This window comes from Rhinopithecus roxellana, chromosome 5 (assembly GCF_007565055.1).
Source record: "Rhinopithecus roxellana isolate Shanxi Qingling chromosome 5, ASM756505v1, whole genome shotgun sequence".
NCBI classification, from domain to species: Eukaryota; Metazoa; Chordata; class Mammalia; order Primates; family Cercopithecidae; genus Rhinopithecus; species Rhinopithecus roxellana.
Genome location: NC_044553.1, coordinates 127,532,303 through 127,558,113, shown reverse-complemented (window position 1 = coordinate 127,558,113; position 25,811 = coordinate 127,532,303). Strand labels below are relative to the sequence as shown.

Sequence of the window (25,811 nt, the reverse complement as noted above, 5' to 3'; positions counted from 1 at the left end):
CTCACTCATAGTTTAACTTCCTCTCTGTAAAATGGGAACAAGAATGCTACTGCATACTGATTAAATGCAAAGTGCTGATCACAGAGACATGTAATAAATCTTATCACCCTTTGTCCGTGGACGTTAGCAGAGGGAGAGAAGACAGAACTGAAAGGAAGGTTGGTGATGGGTGTAGGGGAGCCTCTACCTAATGCATCATTGTGTTCAGTGGGACTCTTAGTTTAGGAAAAGGAAAGGGATGGATGAGCCCCGTTCCCCACCCTCATCCCCAAAGGCGGGAAAGATGGAAGGGAGGTTCCCAGCTATTGGGAGAGCCTTTTATGCCTTGGGGGCATGAGAGTTAATGCTATTTATTCATCTTCTGAAAATTCATGGGCTGGTATTTAAATACTTCAGTCATATTTACTCTTTTCATGAAAAAGTAGAAACTTAAGTGCCTAGGGTGACTTAAACATAAACATTATTTGAAAAGAAGCGAATGCAATATTTTGGTATTCTATTCTACATTTAATTCCAGGGGCTTTAACAACCATAGCTAAAAATTTGCTGAGTGCCTGCTGCTTACTGCGTAACAGCCCGGCCCTCTACCCTCATCTTGAATTAGGTTCTGCTATCAGCCTGTCTTCCACCTAGGGGAACTGAGGCACAGAGACGTGAAGAAACTTTTCGAGATGGTAGAACTGGTGAGCAGCTGAGCCCCTCTGCAGCCAGGCTGCACCCTCCATGGGTATGTCACCTCACTTGACATGTCTGCTCAAAGTTCCTTAGTGTCTCCGTGCCTCATCCCCACTGCTGGTCTGGGACAGCTCTTTAGGGATTCCCTTGCATGGACAGCTGTAAACACCTAGACCTCTTCCCCCTCCACCTTTTTGTCCCTGTCAACACCTATTGGTCCTGTAGCTTGTCTGTTGGAATCTCTGTTTCTGTTTTTTGTTTTTGTTTTTGTTTTTTGAGATGGAGTCTTGCTCTGTCACCCAGGCTGGAGTGCGGCAGCACCATCTCGGCTCACTGCAAGCTCTACCTCCCAGGTTCACGCCATTCTCCTGCCTCAGCCTCCCGAGTAGCTGGGACTACAGGCGCCCACCACCACACCCGGCTAATTTTTCTGTATTTTTAGTGGAGACAGGGTTTCACCGTGTCAGCCAGGATGGTCTCCATCTTCCTGACCTCGTGATCCACCCGCCTCGGCCTCCCAAAGTGCTGGGATGACAGGCTTGAGCCACCATGCCTGGCCTGTTGTTTTCTGTCTCTTGCTTGTTTATGAATGAATGAATATTCATGGTTTCATTTGCTCTCGCAACGTTACTCTCTACTTTTTCCTCTCCATGGAGGTAATGTAATTTTTGTTGTAACAGGTGATTATTTTCAGGAACATCTCTGTCTCCGATGATCTTTTATTAGCCATTTGCTCGACTACTTGGGTCAGCTTGTAATCGTCATCATGTTCTAGGGGACATTTAAAAATTATTCTCTTTCAAAAGTAAGACAGTGCTAGATAATCAGTAAGGTGACTGTTGTTTATAATGGTCTATTGTATATTTCAAAATAAATGAAAAAGAATAATTCAGATGTTCCTAGCACAAAGAAAGGACGAATGTTTAAGCCAATGGATGTTCCAATTACGCTGATTTGATCTTTATAGACTATGTAAATGTATTAACACATGTATCCCAAAAATATGTACATCTGTTATGTATCAATAAAAAAAGAACATTAAAAGAGAAAAGGACGTATTTTTTCGTGTTGCAGTTGGCAAGCTTGTGAGCATTTAACATGTAAAGTTAAGTAATTATAACTTTACAACTGCAATTTTTACGAACCATACTTGTGCAACATCCGGGGGTCACCTACAGTGCCAGATGCTGTGGGAAGGGTGAGGGCGAATCACAGAGACCTGCCTTCTGATGGCCAGCTTTCCTTGTTGAGGGTGCTAAAAGGCGCCCATGACCTAAAAATAGGGAGTAATCATATAATGTAGGGATTCAGAGAAAGGAAATACATCTTTTTTTCTCCACTACTGTATGTTAACTTAATTTCCCTAAAAGACCCCAGACACTTATTCAAAGTTTATGTGAGTGGCTGAGCCCAGTGGCTCATGCCTGTAATCACAGCACTTTGGGAGGCCCAAGTGGGAAGGCTGTTTGAATCTGGAAGTTCAAGACCAGCCTAGGCAACATAGCGAGACCCTGTTTCTATAAAAACATTAAAAAATTAAAAAATTAGCCTGATATGTTGGTGTGTGCCTATAGTCCTAGTTACTTAGGAGGCTGTTACGGGAGGATTGCCTGAGCCCAGGAGGTCCAGGCTGCAGCGAACCTTGATTGCACCATTGCACTCCAGTGTGGGCAACAGAGCAAGACCCTGCCTCAAAATAAATGAGTAATAAAATAAAATAAGTTAAAATTCTGCATGAGAACTATCTTTTGTAAGAGGTAGTAATCAAAAGACTCAACTCAGAAAGAACTAAGTGACTGTGACTACTGGTCCTTGTGGCCCTGGACGCCTGCCACCTCCATGCTCTGGGTTCTGTATAAATCCATAGACTCATTCCTTCTGTGATGCCTTCCTGCCATGCCACCTTCCCCTGGTAGATGACTGCAGAACCCTACCTTGTGAACCCATGCTGAGCCAAGCACAACTCCTCTGTCTTTTTTTCTACCCTTTTCTTTTCCTCTCCTTGATTTTTCTAAAGTAAATTATGCTGTCATAAGTTTGGTTTTAGAGAGAACCTTCTTGGAATTTTGAGAAGCCAGCTCAATACGACTTGCCGTTTCACGCTGGAAAAGTTAGGAGAACATCTAGAATCAGATCAGCCAGGCTTCCTCTTTTCTTGTTATGAACCACGCCAGGAATTAACCCCATTTTAGAAGGACACAACTTACTTATTGACCCACCTGACTTATTAAATAACATCTGTGCTCATCTCAGGGGGCCCAGGGCCAAATAAGGAACCATCAAAATTAGCAAAATGAGACATTTATTACCATATGAAGACCATCAGGAGAGGGGCTGAGGTGAGTTTAGCAGGAATCTTGTACTATATTAAATGTGATTTTTAGATGTCAAGTCCCAAAGGATTTGATGTCGGGAACTTTCTTCAAATAAAATACAATGTATTCCCTTTTGACCATGACAGGATTCCTTTAACTTCCACAATAAGCAAAGCAAAGCATCTGCTCACCCCTAGTTTTTGGCACGTGCCTCTAGGTCCGTCCACAGACCCACCCGACCCTGCATTCCTTCCCCAGCAAGGCCGCTGCCAGGTCCCCCTTCCCACTGGGGCTGTCCCCTCAGCTCATCATGATAGTTCAGGTAGTCCTCCACAAGCTCTCCTCTCTGGCTTCTTCCAGGATGCAGACGACCGTGGAGAGTGGAGAAAAACAACCAAGCCTAGATCTGCTTTGGTTTTGTAACAGAGACAAAGAGAAAAGGCAGCCCATGTACTCCCCTTAGGACCACCTCAGTCCGTCAGTGGAGCAAATGTGGCTGATGCTTGTCGAGGCTTAGCCAGGTTATCTTTGCAAGGTTCACGTATGCTGCACAACTTATGAGTTTATGATTCTTCTCAGATATACTAATTCTCAATTCTTAGGAAATAATAGCAACCAGATAAGGAAGGTAGAATTCAAAGGAAGAATCCGTTTTAACCCAAATGTATGGGACTCAGTTCCATCATCCCTATTTTATTCTTTAAAAAAATAGAACCTGCTTTCTTTCGCTCAGAAAATTGCTCCCCACCACCCCATTTCTGGCTTTTTCCTACCTTCGTCTCCCCATCCTTCTCTTGGCTACTTAGGGTTTATTATATTGTAGTAAAATACACATGACACAAAATTTACCATCTTAACCATTGTTAAATGTACAGTTGAGTGGCAGTAGTCCATTCACATCGCTGTGTAGCCACCACCGCCGTCTGTCTCCAGAACTCTTTTCATCTTGCAGACCTGAAACTCTGTACCCATTAAACAGCTCCCATTTCCCCTTCTCTAGTCACTGGAAACCAACATTGTACTTTCTGTCTCTTTGAATTTGACTACTGTAGGAGGCTTATATAAGTGGAATCATAGTATTTGCTCTTTTGTGACTATCTTACTTCACTTAGCATAATGTCCTCAAGGTTTATCCATGTTGTGGCACGTATCACAATATCCTTCCTCTTTAAGGCAAAATAATATTCCATTGTCTATGTATACGATATTTTTTAAATCCGTTCATTTGTTCATAAGCACTTGAGTTGTTTCTACCTTTTGGCTATTGTGAATAATATTATTAGCATAGCTGTTCAATCTGTTCGAACCCCTCCTTTTCATTCCTTCGAGCGTATACCCAGACCTGGAACTACTGGATCATACGGTAATTCTGTTTTTAGCTTTTTGAGGAATCACTCTACTATTTTCCACAGTGGGTATATCATTTTCCTTCCCACAAACAATGCACCAGGATTATAATGTCTTCATCTCCTGGCTGGCACTTGTTATTTTCTGTTGTTGCTGTTTGTTTGTTTGTTTTTGTTTGTAATTGTGGCCATCCGAATGGGTGTGAGGTGTGATTTTGCAGTTTTGATTTTTAATTTCCCTAATAACTGATGACGTTTTCATGTGCTTATTATCCGTTTCTATATTTTCTTGGGCGAAATGTCTGTTTAAGTTTTTTGGCCATTTAAATCAGGTTCATTTGTTGTTGTTGTTGAGTTGTAGGAGTTATTTATGTATTCTGGATATTAACCACTTAGCAGAGATACCATTTGCAAATATTTTCTCCCACTCAATGGGTTGCCTTTTAACTCTGTTGTGCCCTCTGTGCACAGAAGTTTTAAATTTTGTTACAGTCAAGTTCATTTGTTTTTCTTTTGTTGCCTGATCTTCTGGTGTTATATGCAAGAGATTGTTGTTAAATCCAATGTCAAGCTTTCCCCCAAGCTTTCTTCTGATAGTTTTGTAGTTTCAGGCCTTACAGTTAGGTCTCAAATCCATTTTGAGTTAATTTTTGTATATGGCGTAAGGTAAGGGTCCAGCTTCATTCTTTTGCCTGTGGATATCCAGTTTTCCCAGCACTGTTGGTTGAAAAGACTGTCCATTTCCCCACTGAACAGTCTTGGCAACTTTGTGGAAGATCATTTGTCAGGGCTTAGTCTTGAGTCTTTGAATTATAAACCTTGAGCTGCCTGAGGCCAGTCTCCTTCCTGGCTTCTACTGTCAGAGCCACTATTCTAGTGCTTCATGTACATTAGCATGACTCTGCTTAAAAGAGCATCTGCAGGCACAGTGGCCCACACCTGTATTCCCAGCACTTTGGGAGGCCAAGGTGGGTAGATCACTTGAGGTCAGGAGTTCGAGACGAACTTGGCTAACATGGTGAAACCTTATCTCTACTAAAAATACAAAATTAGCTGGGTGTGGTGGCAGGCGCCTGTAATCCCAGCTACTTGGAAGACTGAGTCAGGAGAATCGCTTGAACCTGGGAGGCGAGGTTGCGGTAAGCTGAGATTGCGCCATTGCACTCCACCGTGGGAGACAAAGCAAGACCCTGTCTCAAAGAAAGAAGCTTCTACTAAAAGCTCTTCATTTTCCTTGGCATTTTGCGAGTGTGTGTGTGTGTGTGTGTGTGTGTGTGTACACATACTGCAAACTCTTATCTCTTACACCCTTCATCGCACTGTTGCACTCACTACATTTGCTGCTTCTCACTGCAAGCAGTTAAGGCTTTATGTTTGTTGGTTCTTTTAATTTAATGATATAAAAAGCTCTGGAAGCCCAAAGTCTAATAAGTTATATGAAACAACCAGAAAACTGTCTTGCTGAAAGTAGGTCCATAACCAACTGACTTAACACCCTTTGGTACAGCATAATCAAAGGTTCTGCGGTGTTTGGAGATGGAACACTTGTTGAATCCAATAATTTGAAGAAAGATGCTACCTAATTTCCATAGCAGTTAGCAAAGCTTAGTCTAAAATGAAGAATACTCCTTTTATGAAACTTAAGCACTGTGTATTTAGTGGATGGAACGTGTTGGGGCGTTTTCCAAAATGCCAACCACTCTTGCAGCTCACATGACGTGGCCGTACTGACAGACATTGTAGGAGTTGGTTCAGATTCATTATCATTGCTTTCATTACGTGAAGGTCTGGGGATCACTGCCCAGGGCACAGACCAGTGGATGTGCAATTTTACAAGAGACTGAGAGCTCAGAGCTGCCATTCGTTGTTTCAAAAGTAGAGTGTGGAATTCCGTTTGTGAATGTTGAGTTCTTCAGCACAGTTGAAGGAAACACACTGATATAATTGCATAGGCGACACTCTTGTTTCTATAGAAACGGTCTGTTTCATGGGAAAGGGTTCAGGAGTCTTGTTCGTATTCCTCCTGGGCAGAAATTTTCTGGAATTGGTTCTGCCCTATCCTTTGTCAGTCGCTGAGTGCAGAGTGAAGGCAATGTCCTCCTTTTGGAGGACACCAACCTCCGACTTAGAGGTCCGTGGGCTCAGCTGTCTCATGATCAGGCTTGTTCAGTTCTTTTGCTGCCATAAAAACAGAAACTGGTTTCCCTGAAAGCCAAATGAGCCAGGGTGGCCTCTGACACACGGCATTAGAGAGATCAACCTGTGCTTATATAAATGTTATGCCTTCATAATCGAAACAGTAATTGTTGGACTTACTAACACTCCATTGTGTTTTGAGTTGGATTGAAACTCTGTGATGTCTGTGCGTATATGTATCTTTAAGTCATATTGATAACAATAAATAATATTTCTCATTTTTTATTGGTGTATAGACTCACCAGAACGTTGCCTTGAGTTGCTTTGCTTTGGAAGGATAGCTAGACAGCTATGTGGTGGACACGCAACCCAACAATGTTACTGACGTTGCTCCTGTCTTGTGTTGAGCTTTATAGCAAAACTTTGACATTAAATTACTCATGCAGTAGCTCACCGTGTATCTCCTATCTTTGCCATAAAAATCAGCTTAAGTAATGTTACTATATATCTTTATAGTCTTCTATGACTGGCAAGTTGCAGTGTATAAATATTCTATTTTCCTGGAACTGAAAAGATACGAGAAAGAATCTCTCGTCCTTGGAGACTTTTGAAAAGAAAGGCAGGCAGGGCTCGAACTGTAATTACAAGAAAAGTCCCAAAGAAAGCCCTGCCCATGTGTGTTTCCAACATGTCCCTGTGTTGCTACGTGTGAGACTTTGGGACTTGAATATGCTCTCCTGTCTTTCTCCGGCACAAAGTATTAACATCCATGTATTTTTCTCCACAGTAAAACCGACCGTAATTGACGTTGACATTTATGTTAACAGCATTGGCCCTGTGTCATCAATAAACATGGTAAGAAGCTCCTTTATTTTCTGATCTAACGGCTGTTGCACCTCCTCTTGTTACATTCTCATTGTGGATTTCTGTTTGAGATTTATCATGCAGGTTTAAAATTCACACTGACTTCTTAAATCTGTAGCACTTATTGGAATATTGAAAGTGGTAAAAAAAAAAAAAATGAAGAAATAGCGCTTGTGACAGTAGTACCTTTCCACTTTTAGTTTCTTCTTTCATGATCCAAGAGACCTGTCTTGTATAGTGTTTCTTAGGAAAGGATTCTAGATCACTCAGATTTTACTTTCGTCTTCAGTTTGGACTTTGAGAGTAAATAAACTGCCTCTGCTTTTTAGTATGGGATCAAATATGTGCTTTCCCCGAGTAGGCTATTCCCACAGGCTTATAAGCAAATTAAGCTCAAGAACTATTGGATGTGAAAGAAGTCCTTCCCTGTGTGAAAGTGCCTGGCCATGAAGCAAGTGTGGGGATATTGGAATACGTTAGGGTGAGAGCCTTCCCTGGTGAGCTGAAGGCCGCAGTCCACCTGCCAGCAAAGGGTTACTAGGAGTCCCTAGGATCCCTGAGCAGGCCTGGCAATTGCAGCCCAAAGCGTTGTCAGGAACTGCCGCCTGCAGAGGTCCTGCCTGTGCTCCCTGGTGCACGTTTGCTCCTGATCCGGGGAGACATATGAGGCCGAGGGAGGGGAATTGCCAAAATGCTGACTTAAATGTCTTCTTTTCATTGCAGTGTTCTGTGGATGGAAATAACCCCTCCAAAATTAGTAGCAAAATCATTTCTTTTCATTGCCAGATTTTAAAAGTGTTCTTTTCTCTGGTGATATAAGGGTTCCATGCAGGGGTAAAGTTATATTTATGGGTGATTCACTTAAAAAATCTCCATATCATCCCTAAACTGGAGCAAAGAAGTGGAATGAATAAAGGAGAATTATTTCACACAACCTATGTGCTGCAGATGGCTGTATATTAAAATCAAGTTGTGGATGTAATATTCCCTTTTCCTGATACACCATTATTCAGTTGACTGCATAGAGTAACCCTTTCTTATGTATGTTTCTTGTGCTGGAGTTTTATTTTCTTGCATTTGTTCCACAGCCGTTTATTCAACACCTTTATGTCTAACATGTATCTATGTTTAACACTCAAAGAAGAAGTGCCTTCCTGGATATATGGTTACAGAATTATTTCAGGAATAGTCAATTGCATTTGCACATAGAGGGATTTTCATGCAGGCCTTTAGCTTTAGAATTTACTTTGTGCCTTGTGTTAGGCTTTGTTATTAGAATCAATGGGAATTTTCATGTGGAAGTCACGGGCTGCGGAGAAGGAGGCCTAGTGAATAACAGGTTCCTTCGGCGTGATATGACCTGCTGCAGGAGTGGAAGGGACTTCTCCAGTGAGGCCCTCTTCATCTGAAACTTGATGGATAGGCGAGAGTTTGCCAGGTGGGATAGAGTTTGAAGGTCCTTGGTGACACAGGAGGACAGACTGTGTCACACAGCTGGGGAAGAGGGAGTGATGTGTGGAGAGATCCCTGGTGGGGCACACAGAGGGAGCCGTGACTGAGGTCCTGAAGCTGTAGTTGATAGTCGGACCTCAGCCTTCTCTCCGTCCAAAACAGATCCCTGCATTTGGAAACCATGAAAACCTTTTCCCATCAGAGATCTGAGCAGGTCATATTTCATGAGATTGGTTCACATCCAGCCCGGGTGCGTTGGCTCACGCCTGTGATCCCAGCACTTTGGGAGGCTGAGACAGGCAGATCATGAGGTCAGGAGTTCGAGACCAGCCTGGCCAACATGGTGAAACCCCGTCTCTACTGAAAATACAAAAAATTAGCTGGGCGTGGTGGTGGGCAGCTGTAGTCCCAGCTACTTGGGAGGCTGAGGCAGAAGAATCACTTGAACCCAGGAGGCGGAGGTTGCAGTGAGCCAAAATCGAGCCACTACACTCCAGCCTGGGTGACAGAGATAGATTCCATCTTTAAAAAAAAAAAAATCAGTAAGATCACTAGTCAGACCCTCTCTCCCTTAAAAAACACAAAACCACACGATGACACAGAGCTCACATTAGGGACTTGATATCATGAACTCTGATCCTTCCCTCTGGGGCGAGAAACGACCTTAGAATGGCCGGGGGCATCGTAAGCCCTGGGCCCCAGCGAAGAGCACGTGTGCACCAGCGTCCTGCTCATCTGGAGGCTGACACAGCAGGTTTCCAAGGCTGAGCTGTGGCAGGATGTGGAGTAGAAAGCTTTCTTCTGTTAACTGTCTCATTTGTAAAACTTGCCCTGAATATTTTGAAACATCGTGTAGTCCAGTTGGTTTTCTTTCTAGCATGGCTCTCTACCCTACTGAAGGGGTGGGGAGCCAGTGTGGCTGCCTGCTCCTGTGTGAGTCGGAAGCAGCTGACGCTTGCAGCCCTGGGGAAGCCGAATGCTAACAAGTGCTTTCCTCTGCAAACAGCGCCCAGGCTGTAGTCGGTGCCCAGCAGGGATGGCACTGTCTGGGCCACTCTGGAGTCTGATTTCCTGAGGAAGACACAGCGTACTACTGGCCTACCTTGGCTCAGCAAAGCATAGAGGGCAGGCAAGGATTTGTTTAAAATGCACACACACACACACTCATGCACACACACAGGCACACGCACACGTATGCGTGCACACATGCATCACACGCACACACACAGGCACACACACAGGCTAGCACATTCACAGGTTTAATTCCCATGTTCTCCTTGCGTGAGTTGCTCTGTGTCTCTCTCGGTTCCTTCACGCACATGTGCCGTGCGATCAATGTGAGGCCCTGTGCTGGGTGAAGGTGAGACACGATGAACCAAGGCCTGCTTTGGTGAGGCGAGTCTGTGGATGGGCTGAGTGCCAGAGTGGAGGTAGGTTCCCTTGTAAGCAGCCCGGACGGAGCTGGCAGGCTCTAGCTGGCCTGGGGGAAGTTTCAAAGCCCTCAGGAGGCAGGGGCCTCGGGGACCACTTCTGGAAGAATGAGTGTTTCTGACCTTTGCGCTGGGAATGCTTTGCTGGGAGACCAGAATGATGAGGGCGCCTCACATTGCCGAGCGCATCGCATAGACCTGCTACGTCTGTGAAACCAAACAACGTAATTTTCAAAGAAGTAAAGGACTTAGAAATGAAACACAGATCTTAGAAAAAACAATAAAAGTGTAAAAGTAGAGAACTGACTGTGTAGGTGGGTATTGGGGATTGAGTTAGCAGGAAAAAGGAATATAAGAAAGACTAAAACAATCAAAGAATACAAGATGGGATGAGGCACACTCTAGAGATGCAGACAGGGTTTAAGGATGTAAATTTGTGTTGGGGGTTTGACTACAAAGGCAAAGTCTGGTAAAATTACGGCTTCTTGTCCACATAGTCATTTAACAATCAATGAAACAGGAAGCAATGACTATTTCATCTTCTCCTTCCTCTTCCTCATCTCACACTTTCTGCTTTTTATTGATATTATGAACACTGAAGATTCTGCCTCAGACATTCCTTCTGCTGAGTGGAAGTGAAGTTGCATCTCAATCTATTGTTTGATAGATCATCTTTGTCTTGTTTATACTGGAGCTGTGTGTGCTTTTTCTAGTTATGGAGAATACTCCGTTACATGAAGCTTTCGTAGCCCTCTGCCTTTGTCACTGCCGCACACCTCAACGCGCAGCACTCATCATAGAAAGTGTGCATGGTTTGTTTCCACACGGGAAGGCTGCATGCAAGGGAGCTTGTGAGTTTATTTTTGAGAATATCCACTTCAAGCAGCCTTTTAGGCCAGCAAAGAAGAAAACCAGCATTCTGACACTTACTCTGTGCTGTTGACCCCAAATCCTTTAATCTTGACAGGACCATAGTGGAGAAGGTATTGACCTTTCTGCTTGTTTGTGTCCAGTAAGCGGAAGCTTGTGGAGGAGATCTTAGAGCAAGGTTCTGAGTGTGACCTGCTTGGCAGCAGAGCCCTGGCTTTGTTTCCTAATCAACGTGGACACACGGCAGCTGGACATACCTGTAGGGGCCCAGCCTTAACATGGAGCTCAAGACACAAAGGGTTCAGTGTGATCCAGTGTTAGGATTGTTTTTCTGTGCTTTTTAAAAAAATAATTAAATTAATAAATCTTATTTTTTGAGCATTTTTAGGTTTACATAAAAATCGAGCAGAAAGAGTTCCCCCGTATATTTTCCTCTGCACACACACACACACACACATACACACATACACACACATACACACATACACATACACACAGACACACATACACACACACACATACACATACACACATACACACACATACACATACACACACATACATACATACACACACAGACACACATACACACACACACATACACACACACATACACACACATACACACACACATACACACACACATACACATACACACACATACATACACACATACACACACACACAGACACACATACACATACACACAGACACATACACATACACACACACACATACACACACAGAGACACATACACACACACACATACACATACACACACACAGACACACACACGCACACACAGACACACATACACACACACACACATACACATACACACACACACACACACACACACACATTATTATTAACGTCATGAATTAGTGTATTGTATTTGTTACAATAAATGAATGCACCTTAATCCATCTTTATCATCCAAAGCCTATGGTTTACATTAAGATTCACTCTTGGTGTTATTTTGTGGATTTCAGCAAATGTCTAGTGCTGTGTATCTGCCATTATAGTATCTTACAGAGTAGTGTCACTGCCCTTGAATTCTCTGTGCTCCAGCTGTTTCTCCCTTCCTCTCCCCAGACACGGGCAACCACTGATATTTTTACTGTTTCCATAGTTTTCCTTTTTCCAAAATGTCATATACTTCAAATTATACAGTAGGCAGCCTTGTAAGATGGCTTTTTTCCTTCATTTAAAAAAGTACTGATACTAATTCATCGGAGGAAATCTAAGACTTGTAGTGAGTCAGTGTGATGTGACTACAACGTGATCATGTGTTACCAGAAATTAATGGGACGGCTCTGTGGATTGGGGGACAGGTCCAACATCACCACAGTATGTTCCATTATATGATACATAACCTACACATTTGAAACTTAAAAGATGACCTGCAGCCGGAGAAATCATAAGAGAACACGTGAAGCCTCTCAAACCTTATCTCTGCTCCATTCCACTTGTGGCTGAAGCTTTAAGAAGTGAAGTCAGAATACCAAGTCCTGATTAAGACCTGTGGAAGATAAATTCCATTTGGTCATTACTGGAGGATGAGCTATTGCTTTGTGGAACTCTTTTGGAGTTACCTAAACTCAGGAAAGTTTAAAATAAGTGACAGCTAAAGCACCATGGTGCCCCCGACCTTGTTTTGTTTTTCTTTGCATTTCTACTGTGTAAAGTTCATAGCAGTTTTTGCATCTGTAGTTTGATACCTTTCATCAGTGTTTGATAAAGAATGGCCATTATTTCTTAAAATATTGTTTTGGCACCATTCTAGGACTCTGGTCATGTGAAAGTTCCATGCTTCTCCCAGGACCCACTTGCTTTTATGCTTGTGCTATTTTTTTTTCTTCCTTTGCACTCCATCTTTCAGCATACGAAGTCACTCTTCATCTCTGTCCTGTGGTCTTTTAAAGCTGTCTATTGAGTTCTTGATTTCAATTACTATATTTTCAGTTCCAAAATTTTAATTTGATTCTTTCTAATGTATGTCAGTTCTCTGGTGAGAGTCTCCATCTTGCAATCTGTTTTCTGGAACAGATTAACCATTAAGTCCCTGCTGCCGTCTCTGGTTCCATTTCTAACGTCTGTTTTCTTGCTTCTTTCTATTACTTGGTATGCCTGATGTATTAGTCTGTTTGTATTGCTGGAAAGGAATATCTGAGACTGGGTAATTTATACAGAAAAGCGGTTTATCTGGTTCACAGTTCTGCTGGCTGTACAAGCGTAGCACAACCCTGTGCTTCTGATGAGGGCCTCGGGAAGCATCCAATCATGGCAGAGGTGAAGGGGGAGCCAGCTCGTCAATGGTGAGAGGGAGCAAGAGAGAGAAGGAGCAGATGCCAGGCTCTTTTAAACAACTAGATCTCTTGTGAACTAACAGTGAGAGCTCACTCATTACCATGAGGACAGCACTAAGCCATTCATGAGGGATCCATGTCTATGACCCAAACACCACCCACCAGGCCCCACATCCAACAAGGGAATCACAATTTAACATGAGATTTGGAGGGGATGAAACATCCAAACCATATCACCTGGCGATTTTCATTGTGTACAAAGATTTGTAGAGGCATTGGGTGGTTTTCCCTTGCCTCTCTGAAGGTCTGAGCTGGCATGGGGCTGGCCTGCAGTCTTGCTGAGGCTCCACTGGGCTCTGGTTCCCCTACCTTTCTGCATAGTTCCCCAGAGATCCCAACTGAGGGCCTGGAATGTGTCAACACCAAAAAAATGCTGAAAATACAGCCCTTCTTTTTAAGCCATTTTTACAATTGTTTTTAAACCTCTTATGTTGTACAACTTAGTCAGGAAGTGTGTCAAGGACATAACCAGTATTGGTTGACTTTCTTCTCTAACATTCATATTCCCTGAAATGGTGGCCCCTCCTTTTTTGACTCCTTGGCCAGTTTTTTCCTCAAGCTCTCCTGGATTCTTTATTCTCTCTGTCCAGGTTTTCACATTATGTACCCTGTCAGAAGAAGACAAGTTCTGGGGGGAAGTGGCGTGCAGGAAAGTTTACCATGGTGAGCCTGCTGCCTTTGTTTGTGGCTTCTTCAAATGGATTTTTGCTTAGCTTTCTCGCTAGCTCTTAGTGAGAGTGCCAGTCTACTGTGCGCTGTCCCGTCCTAGCCATGCATCACTGGTTTGGAAATTTAAGTTTAGGTGGAATAAGGATTGATTCTGGATAGCTAGCAAGGAAGTAAGTTGGAGCAGAGTCAAAGCAGATACAATCTGCCTGGGAGATTTTTGTTGTTGCTTTGGTAACCTCCTGAACTGCCTTCAGATTAGCAAAGAAGACGATTTTCTAGGGTCCATTGTTTTCAGGTTTTTCCTATAAAATAATGAGGCTTTGAAGGACGCTAAAGGATATTAATTATGTATTTCTTTTAGCAATATTAGCTTTAGATGAAAAAAGCATGTGGCCCTTATCAGTTATTTAAGAGAATGGTCTTATATATGGTTTTAATATTATTTTATGCAATGAAAACTATTTCATTTTCCACTTGAAAAATGAAAAAATCTTATTGCTGTCATAGATGTTTTTGTAGTTTTATGCATTAATATAGTATATAGTAGATGTTCAGAAAGGATTGTTGTTCCTATTCTTGCTATTTTATTACATCCTGTAAATTTTGTGAAACTTTGAGTTTTGTGTCATCCATGAATTCTCCCCTCAGTGTTCTACCTCTTTGCTATTCACAAGTGCGGCCTTTGGACCTGAGGAGTTGGCATTGCTGGCAAGCTTGTTAGAAACGCAGAGAATCGTGCCAAACCCCAGATCTCCTTGGATCAGAGTCTGTATTTTAACAGGATCTCCAGATCATTGTCATCCACCTTAAAATCTGAGAGACACCATCTAACTCGCCATGACTTCTCCGTGTGAAAAGCACGCGCAAGTCACCCTGCCTGGAAACAGACGCACCTGTTTTGGTGTCTTAATTTGATGTTTTCTACTCCTGAACAGCACACACCTCCTCTGACTTCGTGACCTCCTGTCATCCTCTTCTGCAGAGTTAGAGAATAGTCCGCCACTTCCTGAACAGCACACACACCTCCTCTGACTTCGTGACCTCCTGTCATCCTCTTCTGCAGCGTTAGAGAATAGTCCGTCACTTCCTGAACAGCACACACCTCCTCTGACTTCGTGACCTCCTGTCATCCTCTTTCTGCAGCGTTAGAGAATAGTCCGTCACTTCCTGAACAGCACACACCTCCTCTGACTTCGTGACCTCCTGTCATCCTCTTTCTGCAGCGTTAGAGAATAGTCCGTCACTGAAGAATTCAGGCCGTGCATGTCACTCAGGGCCAGTTTTCTTAATGCTCTCCTTTTATCTTGGGTCAAATTAAGAACTCTGCCCATGGCCACATGGTCGGTGTGTTATTTATTTTATTTTAAAAAGGAAGTGAAAAAAATAATACCTTTGCACATTAAGTGTGTGTGTTCAAGATTTGGTTCATCCCTGGAAGAATAACTCTTTCCACACCAATGACAATAGGAACAATCATAGTTAAGATGTCCATGTTAGTCAGTAAAACAGTCGAGTAATAACTTGGAGGAGCCACACAAGGTGTGTGGGAATGATCTCTGCAAATTAAAAAAAAAAACTACAAGAACAAGAAAGAAGATAACATTTAAAGGCTTTCGAGCCTGAGATCCACCGAGTCTTGGTGTGCGGCAGATGCCCATGAGCCCTGGACCAAGGCCCACATGTCTTTTTGATCACTCACCTACCTGAAGCATCCGGTTCAGAGGCCCTTGTAAATATGTGCCAAGTGAGTGACTGGATAACCATCCTTGTCTCCCTCTGCCTCTCACGTGCATGCTCGCTAGGCTGTTTTTCTGTGTGAACATATACCTGCTCTACATGCCTGTGTGCCTCTGTCTTCAGGTCACAATTTCCTTAGTTAATGGACATCTCTGGCTCCAGTAGTCTTAGCTAACACTGTGTCCAGGGCTTCTGCTGTTGGGAGGATGTAATCCTGACCTTAAACCTATGAGGCCATGGCTGTCAGCACCTAAGCTCACAGGTAACGGAGCGACACAGCTTAGGAGACTCCTGTGAGAGTCCACAGGCCGTCCATCTGGAAGATGAGGGGACCACCACGCACATGTCTCCATCCCTGGAAGCAGACGGGAACCTGGGTGGGCTTGGCTAAAAGGCACGTCTGACGTGTAAAACTGCTGAATTTTAAACTCACACTCCGTGTCCTCTTTTCTCTGTCCTCTGGTGTCTTAGAACTTCTCACCATTTTATACAAGATGTCATTAGAGATGCCACCTGGTAGGATGGGGTGTTGTCCATTGTAGGAATGAATGGGAACTTTTCAGTGATTTGGGGACACTGAGATGTCGGCAATCATGATAAGATATCGGATCATTGTTAGCAGCGATCTCATGCACTGAGTCCTTCAGTTGTGTGAATAGCTTCTTATGTTCCTTTCATCTTGAGCTTTTGCACTTCGATTGGATATTTCACAATTGATTTTCCTCCTTTTTCACAATGTGAGCTACATAATGTACCTCTGACTAGAGAATTGTCTTTATGTTCCACAAAACGCCTTTTGCGGAAAGGTGGGGCTGTTGGATTGGGTCCCCTATTAGCACATTTGAAGAAACTCTCCCGTTTCACCTTGACGGGTTTGCTGCAAGCCCCTGCACAGGCCCTGCTTGCCTAGAAACGGAGCCGCCACGTGGATTTTGCCACAGCTGGGTGTGCGCGGACAGCGGGATTGGAGAAGGACAGGACGAGGCACCGTTATGGGCCCCATGGGGCAGGGGCTGGCGTGCAGCTTTCACAGAAGCCCCTCGGGCAGCTCTGTGGAGGGTGGCAGTGGGGGCTGGAGAGGCTGAGTTACAGAGATGCAAGGGGAATGTGGAACTCTAGGGGGAAAAATGGTGAGTTCTGAGTCTGAAGATTTGCAGTGGGCTACAGAAGAGGGTGTGGATTCGAGAAATAGAACCTCCAAGACATGAATGAATGCACATAGGCATTGAGGAGTGGGAGAAGTCAAGGGTGACTCACATCTTAACAGCATTTGCTAATCCAATAAATAAGACTGAGCACCTGCTCTGCGCGAGATGCTGGAGTGCGTGATGGGAGCACAGCAGGGAAGGGGATGAATCAAGCTGTGCTGCTCATGAGGTTTCAGTTTCTTTGAGGTAAGACATCGAATAAACAACACACACACTGTTGTTTCAAACTGTGGACAGTTCTATAAAGAAATTGAACTCCTGGGTGTGGCCACCCCTTGCAGGTTTCCTTGCATGGGATTTGGGCCGGGCGGGAGAGGGGAGGAAGCTTAGACTTGAGAGCTCCCAGGTGCCAGATCACAGGGGAGCCCTGCAGATCATTGTGAGGGGACTGCGTTCTGTTCTGGGCTCAGGAAGAAGCCTACGCAAGGTACTAAACAGGGAAATTGTGTAATGTGTTTCACTTTTAAAAATAATGCCAGCCGGGTGCGGTGGCTCACGCCTGTAATCCCAGCACTTTGGGAGGCTGAGGTGGGTGGATCACCTGAGGTCAGGAGTTTGAGACCAGCCTGACCAATATAGTGAAAGCCCATCTCTACTAAAAATACAAAAATTAGCTGGGTGTGGTGGCGGGCACCTGTAATCCCAGCTACTCAGGAGGCTGAGGCAGGAGAATCACTTGAACCCGGGAGGCGGAGGTTGCAGTGAGCCAAGATTGCACCATTGCACTCCAGCCTGGGTGACAGAACAAGACTCTGTCTCAAAAGTAATAATAATACTAATAATGCCGTACACTGCCTATGTGAGGGGTTGAAAGGCCAGCCTTCCCTGACCTCAGTTCCTTGGAGACAGCAAAATACAGCTATGAATCTTGTTGACAGAGCCCTTCATGGGTTGAATTATGTCCCCCACAAAATGTATAGATTGAGTCCCATCCTCCAATTCCTTAGAATGTGACTTTATTTGGAAATAGGGTCATTGCAGATTTAATTCATTAAGGTCAGTCTGGAGAAGGGTGGCCCCTACTGCAGTGTGACTGATGTCCTTGTGAAGAGGGGAGATTTGGAGACGACTCACATGCTCACAGGGAGAACGCCATGTGAAAAAGGAGGCAGAGATCAGGGTAATCCTCTATAAGCCAAGGAACACCAAAGATACCAGCAAATACCAGAAGCCAGGGCAGGGCCCCGGAGCAACTTCTCCCTCACAGCCCCCAGAGAGCACCAGCCCTGCCGACACCTTGATCTCGGCCTTCCACCCTCCAGAACCTGGAGAGAATACACATCTGTTGTGTGAGCCCTGGGCAGTGGAGCTGCCTTACCGCAGTCTGGCATTAGCACTAACACAGGCCTAGCCTACATTTCGCAGGTCTTGTCCATATATGAGAGATTCTGTAAGAATTGAAGAAAGAGGAGAGAAACACAAAGGGTGGCTCGACAGTCAACAGGGACAGGTTTATTTTAAATAAACCTGAGAGGGGCGACTGAGTTAGGTCAGAGGCACTCTCTTATAGACTAAGAGTTTGTAAGGATTCAGGGTGGGAAAGTTTATCAGAGGCTTGGGCTGCTTCTGTGTCTCTTTGTTGTGCCTATCTGGGAGGCAGAGTTGTATGTCTCTTCCTGTACATCTTTCTGCAGCTGCAGGCATATCCCCTGAGTCTGCTTTCAGCTTTCCTATCTTAGTGCACCTGAAGGGCAAGGAAGGTGCTTATTAAGGGCCACTGTTTTACTGGGGCCAATTGAATGAGGGTGAAATTTGGCAGTTATGCAAGAGACTTTCCTCCCACCTGCCTCTGTGCCTGAGCTGTCTTATCTGTGTTTTACTGTCTGCTCTTTCTGGCTGTTTGTAGTTAGAAGAGAAGTGATTTCCTTGAAATGCAGGAGTCTAGAAGGGAGCTGGAGTTTAAAGTGATGGTGTTTTTCCGAGATGATGGTGCTCCTCCTCTGTCAGATTCCTACTTTCCACATGCCACTGACTTGCTGCTTGCCTGGGAGGCTGCATTTCACCCTTGCCCTCACTCCGTCCCCAGCATGCAGGGTCCCAGCCAGGCTCTGGCCAGCAGATGCGGGGAAGAGTCTGCAACATCCCTCTCTGTACAGCTGCTTAGCAAGGTCGAGAGCTGTCCCAGTCGGGTCCTGGTCCATGCTCCGTGACTAGTCCCAGAACAGCCCCGTCTCAGTCCAGTTGGCCACTGTAACAAATACCTTAGGCTGGGTAATTTACGTACTGCAGACATTCGTTGCACGCAGTTCTAAGACTGGAAATTCCAAGATCAAGGCGCTGCCAGGTGCCGCGTATGGTGAGAGCTGCTCTCTGCTTCTATGGTACTTCCTGTGTGTCCTCACATGGTGCAGGGGACATAAATGTGAGGGACAATCTTCCTTCATGTCTTCAGGGTCTCTCAGTCACGTCATTCTGTACCAAGGTCTTATTACTCCCCAAACCCAGGCATTCTTTTGAGGCATCCAATTCCGAGGCTGGGAGTTTGATGAGTTTCTCGCCTCTCCTGCCCAGTGGCAGTTGTGCCCACCACCCTGGTGCTGCTCACCACACTCTTCCCTGGCACCATGCTCTTCTCCTGGACACCGCCGGCTTCCCTGCCCTGTGTTAGGGTTGGCAGAGCCTGAAAAGCTGGGAAAGTGGCACAGACTGTGTTGATCCCTTTCCCACTTTGTGAATGACCTCCTCACATTCTCCAGGATCGACCAGGCTCTCGGGGCCTGGGGCACATGGGAACCATGCAGTGTGACCTCTCAGGGCTGCAGGGAACCCTGCCCCAGAAAGGCAGAGGGTAGGGGGCAAGTGCAGTGGGGAGTTGGGGATGTCAGAGTGACAGCAGAAGAGCTGGAGCTCGGCCATGGGAACGTCAGCAAAGAACCGTCAGGAAGAAACTGACCTCCCAAGAGAGGGAAAGGTGTGCCACTGTCCCCTCCCGGGTGGGGCCTGAGGAGATGTGTGCCATGAGCAAGGTGGCACCTTAGCAAAGAAAAGCAGAGCCAGCGGAAATCAAACCAGTGATGGCACATTTTATGCAGGACTGTTGCAAAGGGAAAAAGAGACTCCGTTGAAGAGCTGGGCTGGGCTCCGTTCCAATACAGCAGGGACGAGTGGGTGTTGGTGGCCGAGGAGCAGAGGGTCAGCTGCTGGAAAGTTACTCAGAGGAGATGCCAAGTCTGTGGGCAGTTCTGGCTGAACCAGCTTACAGGGGTTCCTGCTGAAGGCAGGTCAGCATGGCTCCGTGGGGAATTCCTGCCAGACTGACTTAGCCAGGGTTCTTGCTGATGGGCCTAGAAGAAGGACCAGGGCCTGACTAAAGACTGGCCAAGCACAGGATCTTTGTCACCCTGAGGACAGGATGTGACTAGGACGGGATCTTTGTCACCCTGAGGACAGGATGTGACTAGGACGGGATCTTTGTCACCCTGAGGACAGGATGTGACTAGGACGGGATCTTTGTCACCCTGAGGACAGGATGTGACTAGGACGGGATCTTTGTCACCCTGAGGACAGGATGTGAACTAGACGGAGCTAGACCATGGGGCTGCCTGCTACAGGAGCACTGGGCTTCCTGCACTGAGTAAGAGAGGAAGGTCCAGGAGTGCAGCCGGCCTGGTGGCCCTGTCATTTCTTTCCTGGCTGCACCATGGAGTGGCCCTAGGTCCCCGCCTGCTGCTCAGCAATTGTGTGTAAGGAATCCCTGCATTGGGAGGAAGCTGAATCCAGTGACCGCCAGCTCCACAAACATGAAGTGTTAAGAGGACGCCCCAAGGAGAGAGCTTCACAGCCTCGTTTCATTCTTCAGCCCCCAGGTCCATTTTCCAGCTCAACTCTAAGTGGGGCCCACTGTTTCCTGACAGTGCGGGCAGCTGTCAGGAAAGCACAGAACTTTCTTTTGTCAGCGTTCCCTAGTCTTTTATGAGGCAGAACTGTATTCCTGAGGCCTGTGTTAAAGTAAACACCAGACCCTGTCGGTGCGAAGGAGGCGCCCCTCGCTGTCACCTCTCGGCCCGCCATGGAGGTTGTGCTGATGGGCCGTCCATCCCTAGTGCCCCTGGAATCTTACCCTGGAGCTGCCCTAGACTTCTGCAGCCACTCACCAAGGAGATTCCGCCTCTTCTTTCATCTTCCCGGGAAGTTATTCCTTGCTGGGACACTTTTCTTCCCTTTTCTGCTCCCTCCATCCCGCTTAATTCTTGGTTCTTTCCTCACCTTCCCCAAGTCTCCATTGGCCTGGGCAGCTGCCCGTTGGCCCACACCTTAGCAATTGGTGGTGCCTTGCAGCACGGATGGCAGAGAAGGGCTGGGCCTGCCAGGACGAGGCGAGTGTCCCGGGCAGGTGGGGGTCCAAAGGACGCATTTCCACTTGCTGTGTTCAGGGTGGCCCATGACAGGTGCTGAGCTGCCAGGCCTCGTCCACAGAAACCATCCTGCCTGTAGCTTCTTTGTCCCTTGAAGAGCCCTTGAAATGCAGCCAGGGTGCAGAGCAGGCAAATCAAATGGCTGGTCAGTGCAAGCAGGCAGGTAGCTCCTGTGCCCCCACAGGGCATAGCTGACTGCTCCCAAGTCACTGGGTGTGTCCAGAGGAAAGTGAGTTGCTGGGGGTTGGATGGGGTGGGGAAATACACACATGGGGTGGCCTCTCTGGTCTCATCCAAGGTGAATGTCCTATAATTCTGTGAGTCTGTGACACAAAAGGAAAATTTGATTTTATAATACAGAAGAAACTCTTTTAAAATTTCCTACCAACAATTAATTTTGCCACTGATTTGCAATCACTCACCTTTTGCTGCTTGATGCTCTCATCTCTCCCATCCTCTCTCATAACACAGCAGTCTAAAGATAGATGCGTCCTTGGAACTGTGCGGGGAAAATGAATTGGAGTTATCAAAGAAAGTATTAAAATACTGTTTTGCTTTCTCTTTTCTCTCTTTTTTGGCTGCGAAGTTACATGTTAGAGATTTTGAGAAAGACATTTAAATGAGGAAAGCAGTTAAGGTTTAAGCATTGGAAAGGAATTTACATGCGATAAGAAGGGACCATGTGAAGTTGATTCTCCTTTCTTCTCCTTCTGAAATTGTTCTGAACGACTCTGTCCTGATAAAACTGACCAGCAAGACCCTGTTTCTGTGAAGAGTGGGCTCTGGCCTCTCTGTGAGATGTGCTCGTGCGTGGAGAAAACTCTTCCAATATCCAACATTCAAACAGCATTTGTGGACCGTATTTACTGAAATTTTTTTCTCTCTTTTGCAATGTTGAATGAACCAAAAATCACTGAAAAGAGACAGATGTAGATGTTATGTGCACCATTCACAATGCTTATTATAAAACTATAATTTTAGCATCTTGTTTGGTTTATGTGTGCTTTTTAACCTAAACTTTTTGTTTTGTTTTGTTTTGTTTTTGTTTTTGAGGCAGGGTCTCTGTCACCCAGGCTGGAGCACAGTGGTGCAATCTTGGCTTGTTGCAACCTCCTTCTACCAGGCTCAAGAGATCCTCTTGCCTCAGCCTCCCAAGTAGCTGGGACCACAGGCACACGCTACCATTCCCAGCTAATTTTTGTATTTTTGGTAGAGATGGTGTTTTCCCATGTTGCCCAGCTGGTCTCAAACTCCTGAGCTCAGCAATCTTCCCGCCTTGGCCTCTCAAAGTGCTGGGATCACAGGTGTGAGCCACCACGCCCAGCCAACCTAAACCTTTTTAAACCTGTGCTGCAGACATAATTTCTATCATCTTCCTAGATCTCATGGTGTGGCTGTCCAGTAAATACTTCTCACTCAGTAAATTCTTACTTGAACATCTTAACTCATTCTTCTAAATAAACTTCCCCTTTTGGGTTTCCGTATTGCTTGGAGTGTGTTCATTTACTACATTTGCCAATCATCAAAGCCCGAAACACTGGGAATCATCTTTGATCTTGTGTCTTTGACTTTCTGCATGTGTCTGGTCACCAGATGTGTTGACCAGGTGAGCCTACCAGCATGCAGTCTGAGCTCTGAACTCCTCTCTAAGCCTCCAGGAAGACACAGCATGAGGAAAGGCGCCGTCAGTCCCAGGACTTCGGGGCCTGCAGGAAGGGGCCTTTGCCGTCCCTCCCTGGTTGAGGTGTTCTGGTACTTGAGGTGGGTGGGGGTGAGACCTCTGAGAGGTCTTCATGTGGATGAAGGAAGGGTGGCATCCTTCCCAACATTCCTGTTGCACGTGCATTGCAGGGCTCCTCTTTTAGGTCTTGTTTCGTGTGATTTGATTTCTTCAGTGGAAACTAAGGCAAGGAGCCCGAGCTGACCTCAGTGAATGAGGTTCTTCCAAGGCCAGATCTGCATGTGAGGACCCAGGATACTGTGGCCTGGCAGGATGCAAGCGGCTGCCCATGTGGGTCCTGTCTGCATCCCTCTCAGCAGCGTTGTCCCCTAGACCAGAGAATTCTGGTTGAGAAGCTTCCGAATCTCCACGCTTCATTCCGCTAAAGACTTAACACAGGAGCCAAGTATATGAAATGAATGAAAGTTGGAGCTTCAGGGATGTGAGTGGGAGGAGGGAGCTGGAGCCTCCCCCGCCACCTGAGGGCCCTCACCCGAAGGCTGCAGCCCTCCTGCTGCTCGCTTAATTGGACGCATCGTCCTCCATTCCCCTTCCACGCTGCTGCCAAGCCGCCCTCCAGAATGGGTCAAGGGGCCTGGCGGCCTTCTGCTGCCAGCTTCAGAGGATGGCCGTTGCCTCCCTGGTGCAGTGCTGTGGTTGCAGCTGGCTCACCCTCCCTGGGTGCTGTTCCTGGCTCCTCCCCTGCCCTCCACCGTGCCCGCACACATGACCACACTCGCTGGTACAATTCTGCGGGAGCCGCCCCTTGCTTCATGTTCCCTTGGCCCCAGGCTTAACTCCAAACTCCCGGTGCCTGGTGCCTGGGTTTCAGTCTCTCTGCATGCCCTTGGGGCTCTGCCCCTGGGTGGTGCTGCTCCCTCCCATGGGAATACTCAGCTCCTGTCAGCCTGGATGACTCTCACCGTCTGGTGCTACAGCCTGAGTCAGGCTGACCTGTGCTGGGAAGCTTTCTGCAGGGCCTCCCGATGGTATGGCCAGGAAGTGCGTGCAGACAGGTGCCAGACAGTTGGAGATGCTGTCGCCGCCGCCCTGTCTTGAGGCTTGCATGTTGCGCTCAGTCATAAGCTGTCAAGGGTGGGGACCTTGTATCCCTTTCTCCAGCCACGGGCTCAACGACCAGCCCTGATCAGATGCTCAGTAACTGTCTTGCTCCATATGAACCTAACTTGCTCGTGCTCCTTCCTGTGTCTGGCAGCTCTTCGCCACCTGGTGAAGTGACTCCTGTCTTTCCAGCCCCATGCTAATACTTACCTCCATCTCTTCAGGAAAGCATTTCTTCACAAAGCCCAGGCAAAACTGTTGATTAGATGGAATTTGGTGGGGCCCTCAGTTTTTCTACAACTCAAAACAATACCACATTCCCCCACTGTTGCTTTGATGTAAATGTTGTATTTATCCATCAGGCTAGGGGTGTGCAATTAAGAATTGTTAAAGAGAGTTTCTAGGAGACCATGGGTTTAGACTGAGCTCCTGCACTAGGCACTGGTGGACCAGACCAGCTCAGAACCAACTCGCTCATGTTCTCCGTCAGCAAACGGAACTCTGAAACAGGCATTTTCCAAGGCAGAGAAGCACAGCAGCCCCTCAGAAGGGGCCAGCTCACCTGAGCTGGGATCACAGGAAGTCCCCTCTGTTTTATCCCAACAAGGAGGGTGACTTTGAGATAGCCGACCTGCTATTTGTCCCATGCTTCTCTTCCTTCAGCCCTTTTCTGCCCGCAGAGCCCCGTCCTCTGCTCATCTCGCTGGAACACTCATTCTATCTCATGGAATGAGGCATTGCTTGATTCTAGAATTGTCCTCATCTTCGTCTTTTCACAGTGTGAGTTAGTTACCTATTGCTGTGTAACGAAGTACCCCAGTGCTTTGTGGCTTCAAATGACACATGTTTTACCTCACTGTTTATATGGTCAGGAATTTGGGCAGAGCTTGGCTGGCTCCGCCACTTCAGGGTCCCTCCCAGTCTGCAGCTGTGCTGGGCCCGCCAGCACAGAGGGAGAGAGGGAGGAAGGATCGGGGAGGAGCGGAGAGGGGAGGACGTTTTTATAATCTAACCGCGGAAGTGATGTCCTGTCACTTTGGCCATATCTGTGGGTTAGGAACACATTGCGAGGCTCAGCCCTCACGCGCTGGGAGGAGGATATACTCAAAGCCTGAATGTCAGGAGGGGAGATATTCAGGAGCTGTTTTGGAAGCTGAAGACCACACACCTATTTTGTGCCAGTCACTGTTCTAGAAGTAAAACCAGACATGATTTCTGAAATTAAGGTGATTTCTGTTCTTGCCCTAAACGCGGTTTTGATATTTTTAGGCAAATTGAAGCTATCAATAGGTATTGACTAAAAGAAAATAAAAATAGATGTCAAAATGCAAAGTTGTTGATATCCATTGTTGTCAAAATACTTACAATTTTCACATTTTGAAATCAAATGTTAATATTAAATATACCATTGCAAAAATATTAAGATAAAATATTTGCCTGAAAAAAGAAAAGCAAAACCTTTTGATACATAATGATAAAGTACAATGCCAGTGTTAAAAGAAAACCTTTAGACAAATTAAATTAACAGAGTTTAACTGAGCAAAGGCTGAATCATGAAGGGGGCAGGCCCTAGCATCAGAATAGGTTCAGAAAGTCTGTTAC

The 25,811-nt window shown here is 45.9% G+C and overlaps 1 protein-coding gene across 2 annotated transcripts in view; it reads left to right on the top strand.

Moving 5' to 3' along the window:
* Nucleotides 1-25,811, top strand: part of GABRG3 (gamma-aminobutyric acid type A receptor gamma3 subunit) — a 558,231-nt gene that overhangs the window by 50,939 nt on the left and 481,481 nt on the right. The window contains exon 3 of one of the 2 annotated variants that reach the window (XM_010355210.2): nt 7,260-7,327. In XM_010355210.2, the coding sequence (XP_010353512.1) occupies nt 7,260-7,327 (68 nt within the window). Of the gene's footprint in view, nt 1-7,259; nt 7,328-25,811 lie in introns of those variants that run through there. The other variant, XM_030931014.1, reaches the window with a different exon arrangement.